At 38.7% G+C, this 8646-nt stretch overlaps 2 protein-coding genes across 2 annotated transcripts in view; one reads left to right on the forward strand and one right to left on the reverse strand.

Annotated features, from left to right (window-relative positions):
• The window catches only part of USP8 (ubiquitin specific peptidase 8), a 153715-nt gene that overhangs the window by 111573 nt on the left and 33496 nt on the right, over window positions 1-8646 (forward strand). The window lies entirely within an intron of this gene.
• The window catches only part of USP50 (ubiquitin specific peptidase 50), a 36315-nt gene that overhangs the window by 10231 nt on the left and 17438 nt on the right, over window positions 1-8646 (reverse strand). The window contains exon 6 of the mRNA XM_004377701.3: window positions 5225-5357. Within this exon, the coding sequence (XP_004377758.2) occupies window positions 5225-5357 (133 nt within the window). The remainder of the gene's footprint in view (window positions 1-5224; window positions 5358-8646) is intronic.

Below are 8646 nucleotides of genomic sequence, written 5' to 3' on the forward strand. Positions count from 1 at the left end.
AACTTTCATCTAAACTACAAAAAAAAAAAAGGATTATCTACGTGAGATCAGATTGACAACAGCAACTCAAAAGGTTTTATGGGAAGCCTAGGGGACAGTGAGTTGAAGATAATGGTGATGGAATAAGTTGGAAAAGGTTAGTGAGAATAGCAGCACAACTGGAAGAATGTAATCGATGTCACTGAATTTTACATGTAGAAACTTTCAAAATGGTGTAACTTTGGGTATGTATATTTTTCACCAAAAAAAAAAGGTCCTCAAGGTCAAGAAGGGAGAGTGTTGACATGTCGTGGGGTTGTTAACCAATGTCATAAAACAGTAGGTGTACTGACTGTTTAATGAGAAACTATTTGTTCTGTAAGCCATCTAAAGTACAATAAAAAAATTTTTTAAAAATTAAGTCATTAAAACAAAGCCCTTGGGCATCTGAAGAAAGGAAGTAATGAGAATTAGAGCACAGTTAAATGAAATAGAGAACAGAAAAACAAAAGATTTAACAAGACCAAAAGCTGATTCTTTCAAAAGATCAAAAAAATTGATAAACCACTGGCCAAACTCACAACAGAAAAACAGGAGAGGAAGCAGATAACCCATATAAGAAATGAGATGGGTGATATTACAACAGACGTGACTGAAATTAAAAGAATCATAACAGAATACTATGAAAAATTGTAGTCTAAAAAATTTGAAAATCTAGAAGAAATGGACAAATTTCTAGAAACTTACTACCTACCTAAACTAACACAAACAGAAGTAGAACAACTAAATAAACCTGTAGCAAAAGAAGAGATTGAAAAGGTAATTAAAAAACTCCCAACAAAAAAAACCCTGGCCCAGATAGCTTCACTGGAGAATTCTACAAAACTTTCAGAGAAGAGTTAACTCCACTACTACTAAGGTATTTGAGAGCATAGCAAAGGATGGAATACTCCCAAACTCATTCTATGAAGCCATCATAACCCTGATACCAAAACCAGGCAAAGACACCACAAAAAAAGAAAATAACAGACCAAATTCCCTCAGGAACATTGATGAAAAAATTCACAACAAAATTCTAGCCAATAGAATTCAGCAACATATCAAAAAAATAATTCATCATGATCGAGTGGGATTTATACCAGGTATGCAAGGATGGTTCAACATTAGGAAAACAATCAATGTAATCCATCACATAAATAAAACAGAAGACTAGAACCACATGATCTTATCGATCGATGCAGAAAAGGCATTTGACAAGTCCAACACCCATTCATGATAAAAACTTTCAACAAAATAGGAATAGAAGATAAATTCTGCAGTATGATTAAGGGCACTTATACAAAGCCAACGGCCAACATCATCCTAAATGGAGAGACTTTGAAAGTATTCCCCTTGAGAATGGGAACCAGACAAGGATGCCCTTTATCACCACTCTTATTCAACATCGTGTTGGAGGACCTAGCCAGAGCAATTAGGCTAGACAAAGAAATAAAGCATCCAAATTGGTAGGGAAGAACTCTATCTCTATTTGCAGATGATATGATCTTATACACAGAAAATCCCAAAGAATCCAGAAGAAAACTACTGGAACTAATGGAAGATTTCAGCAAAGTTTCAGGATACAAATAAGCATACAAAAATCAGTTGGAATCCTTTACACCAACAAAGAGAACCTCAAAGAGGAAATCACCAAATCAATACCATTTACAATACCACCCAAGAATATAAAATACTTAGGAATAAATCTAACCAGCGACATAAAAGACCTATACTATCAAAACTACAAAACACTACTGCAGGAAACCAAAAGAGACCTGCATAAGTGGAAAAACATACCTTGCTCATGGATAAGTAGACTCAACAGTGTGAAAATGTCAGTTCTACCCAAAGCAATCTACAGATACAATGCAATCCCGATCTAAATTCCACCGGCATTTTTTAATGAGATGGAGAAACAAATCACCAGCTTCATATAGAAAGGGAAGAGGCCCCGAATAAGTAAAGCATTACTCAAGAAGAAGAACAAAGTGGGAGGCTTCACACTACCTGCTTTTAGAACCTATTATACCACCACAGTAGTCAAAACAGCCTGGTACTGGTACAACAACAGATACGTAGACCAATGGAACAGGAATTGAGAATCCAGACAAATTCATCCACCTATGAGCAACTGATATTTGACAAAGGCCCAAAGTCCATTATTTGGAGAAAAGACAGTCTCTTTAACAAATGGCATAACTGGATATCCATCTGCAAAAAACTGAAACAAGACCCATACCTCACACCATGAACAAAAACGAACTCAAAATGTATCAAAGAGTTAAATATATAATAGAAAATGATAAAGATCCTGGGAGAAAAAATAGGGACAACGCTAGGTGCCCTAATACATGGCATAAACACAATAGAAACCATAAGTAACAATGCACAAGCACCAGAAAGAGACTAGATAAATGGGAGCTCCTAAAAATCAAACACGCTCACCAAAGGACTTCACCAAAAGACAACCTACAGACCTGGAAAAAATTTTTGGCTATGACAAATCCAATCAGCGTCTAATCTCTAAAATCTGCAAGATATTGCAAAATCTGAAAAAGAGACCAATAACCCAATTAAACAATGGGCAGAGGATATGAACAGGCACTTCGCCAAAGAAGACATTCGGGCAGCTAACAGACATGTGAAGAAGCGCTCACAATCATTAGCCATTAAAGAAATGCAAATCAAAACTACAATGAGATACCATCTCACCCCAACAAGGCTAGCATTAATCCAAAAAATACAAAATAATATATGTTGGAGAGGTTGTGGAGAGACTGGAAGGAACACTTATACACTGTTGGTGGGAATGTAAAATGGTACAACCACTTTGGAAACTGATTTGGAGCTTCCTTAAAAAGCTAGAAATAGAAGTACCATACGATCCAGTAATCCCATTCCTTGGAATATATCCTACAGAAATAAGAGCCGTCACACAGATAGATATATGCACACCCATGTTCATTGCAGCACTGTTCACAATAGCAAAAAGCTGGAAACAACTGAGGTGCCCATCAGCAATCAGAAATCCAGATAAATTGTGGTATAGTCACGAAATTGAATACTATGCAACAAAAAAGAACAATGATGAAGCCGTGAAACATAACATGGAGGAATCTGGAAGGCATTATGCCAAGTGAATTCATTCAGTTACAAAAGTACAAATATTGTATAAGACCACTATTTTAAGAACTCAAGAAAAGGTTTAAACACAGAAGAAAACGTTCTTTGATGGTTACTAGGGTGGAGAGGGAGGGAAAGCGTTATTCACTAACTAGATAGTAGACAAGAATTAGGTGAAGGGAAGGACATCACACACTACAGGGGAAGTCTGCATAACTGGACTAAACCAAAGCTAAGAAGTTTCCTGAGTACAATCAAACACTTCGAGGGACAGAGTAGCAGGGGCAGAGGTCTAGGGAACATGCTTTCAGGGCACATCTAGGTCAACTGGCATAACAAATTTTATTAAGAAAATGTTCTGCATCCTACTTTGGTGAGTAGCATCTGGGGTCTTAAAAGCTAGCGAGTGGCCATCTAAGATGCATCAATTGGTCCCAAACCACCTGGAATAAAGGAGAATAAAGAACACCAAGGTCACAAGGAGAGCATTCGCCCACGAGAGAGGGCCACGTAAACCGGAGATTGCATTAGCCTGAGACCAGAAGAACTAGATGGTGCCTGGCTACCACCAATGACCACCCTGACAGGGAACACAACAGAGAGTCCCTTTTGGAGCATGAGAAGAGTGGGGTGCAGAACTCAAATTCATGTAAAAAGACCAGACTTAATGGTCTGATGGAGACTGGAGGAACCCCAGAAAGGTGGCCCCCAGACTCTCTGTCAACCCTGCACTAAAACCATTCCTGAGGCCAACTCTTCAGTCAAAGATTAGACTGGACTATGGGATATAAAATGAAACTCGTGAACAGTGTGCTTCTTAGCACAAGTAGATAGATGAGACTAAATGGGCAGCTCCTTTCCAGCAGCGAGATGAGAATGCAGAGGGTCAGGAGCTGGTTGAATGGACACGGGAAATCGGGTGCAAAAGAGGAATGTGCTGTCATAGAGCAATTAGGGTCACATAACAATGTGTGTATACATTTTTGTATGAGAGACTAACTTGAATTGTAAACTTTCACTTAAAGTACAATTAAATAAAAAACATTTGGCAAGATCAGACAAGAAAAAAAGATTAGACACAGATAATATTAAGAATGAACAAAGGAGGAACTAAGAAAACAATAGAGATTTTAAAATATCAAGATAATGAGCAACTTGATACCAATAAATTTGAAAATAAAAAATGAACAATTTTCTAGAAAAAATATTTTAAAAACTCTTAGGTAAAACAGTAGAAGAAAACAGGTGAATGTCTTCATGTTCTTGGGGTAGACAAAGGTTTCTTAAACAACACAAAAAACAAACCATAAAAAAAAATCGCTAAGATAGACTACATTACAATTAACTTGTTTATCAAAAGTCACCATTAAAAGAGCAAAAAATGAAGCCATAGAGTGGGAGAAGATCATTAAAATATACATATCCAGGATTTATAAAGAAGTATATAGTAAGAGGAGCCCTCGTGGCACAGTGGTTAAGAGCTCAGGCTGCTAACCAAAAGGTCAGCAGTTCAAATCCACCAGCCACTCGTTGGAAACCCTATGAGGCAGTTCTGCTCTGTCTTTCTGGGTCGCTATAAGTTGGAATCAACTCAATGGCAATGGGTTTTTATAATAAGAGGAGCCCTGGTGGTGCAATGGTTAAGTACTCAGCTGCTAACCAAAGGTCAGCAGGGAACCCACCAGCTGCTCTGCAGGAGAAATTTGTGCCAGTCTGCTTCCATAAAGATTTACAGCTTTGGAAACCCTATGGGGCAGTTCTACTCTATCCTATAGGGTCACTATGAGTCGGAATCTATTCGACGGCAATGAGTTGGTTCTTGGTTTATAATAAGAGAAGAAAAGGCAACATAATAGGAAAATCGGCAAGAATCATATAGACATTTCACAGAAGTGAACAGGACGTTTTACTTTTTCACAGCTCTAAAGTTCCAGATCAAAACAAGGAGCTCGCAGCTCCATTTTTGTTTTTAAAAGGTGGGATAGAATTCAGGGAGAGATGGAAAGAATAGGTATTCAAGCAGATAATTCTAAAATGTTCTTTAAAATTGTGTTATTTTTCAAAGTTTTAGTATTCTACTCACCACCACTGCACAGAGGTTGTATTTAGGATGTTTCTGAAAAATTGGACAAATGTAAGGAGTGAGGTCCAAGTTGATGAGTGGGTAATGAATATCTGTTCTCAGTTTCCTTTTCATTGTACGCTGAATGTCAAACCTGGGGGGATAAGCATGTGAAATATAAAATAAGTTTGTGAACCACTCATGAATGAAGTCCACAAACCCTGACAAATTCTAAATACAGTTAAGAGTAATATCTTGGAAAGATTATTTGGTGCAGACCTGTACAAAAACTTTTTTTTCTTGTGTCAGTATACTTAGAAATGCTACATCCAAGTGCCTTACCAAAACTGAGACTGGGCCAGGAGCTTGAATCAGGGAGAGAGACAGTGTAGATTCAAGCTAAGCTGGTAGCTGGGCAGTGGGAAAAAGAGAAAGGGCTAACGAAGACAAAACAAGGGGGAAGTGGAAACCACACTGATAACTCCATGAGGCCTTCAAACTGGCTCCACTTTTTTCCTCATCTTGATTTCTGCACGTTTTCTTGGCGGTGTCCCATTTTCAAGCTCTGGGGTTTTAATATAATGTTTTAATAAGATAAAATTTTGTAAGGCAGGGCCTAGATGCAAGAGTAGTCAGACAGCTTCCTATGTCCCTCTTACAACAAAGACCTAAAAAACAAGTGATTTGACTGTATATGAATATCTAGGGGCCCTGAGGAATCGGACTGAGTGGCGGGGGGAGAGAGATCGTTCAGAAGCAGCAAGGAGTTGCCTGACCTGGCCCAGCGGTAGCCACAGTCTTTCAGCCCAGACTGGCTCAGTTTGTACAGGGAGGCGGGCATACAGCTCCGCTCGCTCATTCCGGAGGCAGTTTCCACTTCGAGAGAAATCTGGCAGCAGAGATTCTGCTTGGACACTCTGAACCAGTGAAAAGCAGCACCCAACTGGCTAAAGATAAGTACTTGTGCGTGGCCCTTTGCAGGGATTTAAAAAAAAAACAAAAAAACCTATTTGGGAAATAACTCTTTCCCATTTACTTCCTCCCTCCTGCTCGGCACCGTGGGCCAGGGGTAGATCCCATCAGGCGTCCTGACCCATTCTCCTGGCCTTGGAGAGGGAACAAATTAACAAACAGAGAAAAAATAAGCTACTGGCTCCCGTAAGCCAGAAACTCAGGGTTGGCACAGCTCCTTTGCCTAGGCACAGGCGTAAGGGGTCTGCAGACCTGGAGTGCCTTCCACCCCTGTATAGACTTGTGTGGACCCATCTGAACAACATAAGCCCCCACTACCACAGCACAACAGGGTAAACACCTGAAGTCTAACTTGAGCTGTGAAGTGGCAGATTCGTGATGTTTTGACACTGCTCTGCCCTTTAAGCAGGTGACTTACCTGTCTGCATCAGGGGCTTCAAGACTGCTGGCTCCACCCACACCAACTAGCCACCTGCTACAGGGGTCCAAGAATAAGTGGTACCCCCTAGTCCTTATAGCCAACAGAGGGTGCTCATAGTCTGGCTGCAAAACTCACCTACCCACTTGCTCTAGGGAATAGGGACACACTTTCAGATACTCAGGGCAGCCGTCAGCCCCCTGCCTTGCTCAGCATGTGACCCCCTACTGCAGCCAGATACCTGTGCCTACACCAATCACCCATGCCTCTCTAAGACTGTAGGTGAGAGCCTGCACCACACACTTGGTGGGTGACTGCCTGGACACCTGAGCTGAATTCATTTAATTTAGTGGACTCCTGGGCACACAACTTAGTTACAGACCTAACTACCTGGTGACAGGACATTAGAGCTTCAAAGATGCCAATAATCAAACTAGCACACATGAACAGACTATTTGGGTATATCAAAACAAAAGAAGAAGCTAGGACAAACTAAACAACTATAAAATAAAATTATAATAACTTATTAATGGCTCAGAGACAACAGTCAATATCAAATCACATAAAGAGGCAGTCCATGATGGCTTCAGCAAGCTCCCAAAACAAAAGAATCAATAAATTTTCTGGAGGAAGAGAATTTCTTGGAATTACCTGAGGCAGAATACAAAAGATTAATATACAGAAATCTTCTAGAAATTAGGAAATTCTTCAGAATGCAAAGAATGCCAAAGCGTACAGACAAAGCAGTAGCGGAACTTAAAAAAGAGCATAATGACAAATTTGATAGGCTGCAAGAATCCATAGAGAGACAGCAATCAGAAATCCAGAAGATTAACAGTAAAATTTCAAAATTTACTAAATAGAAAGTCATAGGAGCAGAACTGAGGCAGTAGAAGTCAAAATTAGTGACATTGAAGATAAAGCACTTGACACTTATTAGAGGAAAAATCAGATAAAAGAATTTAAAAGAATGAAGAAACTCTAAGTTATGTCGGACTCTATCAAGAGAAATAACCTATGAGTGATTGGAGTACCAGAACAGGGGGGATAACAGAAAATAGAGAATTGTTGAAGATTTGTTGACAGAAAACTTCCCTGATATCATGAAAGATGAGAAGATATCTGTCCAAGATGATCATAGAACCCCACGTAAGGTAGATACCAAAAGAAAGTCACCAAGACATGTTATAATCAAACTTGCCAAATCCAAAGATAGAATTTTAAGAGTGGCTAGGGATAAAAGAAAAGTCATCCACAAAGGAGAGTCAATTAGAATAAGCTTGGAATACTCAGCAGAAACCATACACCATACAGGCAAGAAGGCAATGGGATGACTTATATAAAGCCTTGAAGGAAAATAATTGCCAGGCAAGAATTATATATCCAGCAAAACTGTCTCTCAAACATGATGGCAAAATTAGGGCATTTGCAGATAAACAGAAGTTTAGGGAATTTGCAAAAACCAAACTAAAATTACAAGAAATACTAAAGGGAGTCCTCCGGATAGAAAATCAATAACATCAGATAACAACCCAAGACTAGAACATAGGACAGAGCAACCAGATATCTACTCAGATAGTGAAGTCACAAAAATAAATCAAAGCTGAAACATTGAAAATAAGGAAACAGATATCATCAGTATGTAAAAAATGACAACATTAAAACAAAAAAGAGGGACTAAAAAAATGTAGACATAGATTTTTCATATGGAGGAGAAGTCAAGGCAATATAAAGAAATAAAAGACTGGTATAAACTTAGAAAAATAGGGGTAAATATTAGGGTAACCACAAAGGAAACAAAGAATCATACAAATCAAAATGAAAAACTAGAAAACTATAAAGACTAAGCAAACACAAAATCAACAATGAAAAAGATGAAAAGAAAATACATAAAGAAAACGACTCAGCGCAGAAAAGTGGAACAAAGAAACTGAACAACACACAAAAAAAGAAATCAAAATGACAGCACTAAACTCATACCTATCAATAATTATGCTGAATGTAAATGGACTAAATGCACCAATAAAGAGAGAGTGGCAGATTGGATAAAAAA

Source organism: Trichechus manatus, unplaced genomic scaffold (genome assembly GCF_000243295.1).
Source record: "Trichechus manatus latirostris isolate Lorelei unplaced genomic scaffold, TriManLat1.0 scaffold00052, whole genome shotgun sequence".
In the NCBI taxonomy this organism is placed as follows: Eukaryota; Metazoa; Chordata; class Mammalia; order Sirenia; family Trichechidae; genus Trichechus; species Trichechus manatus.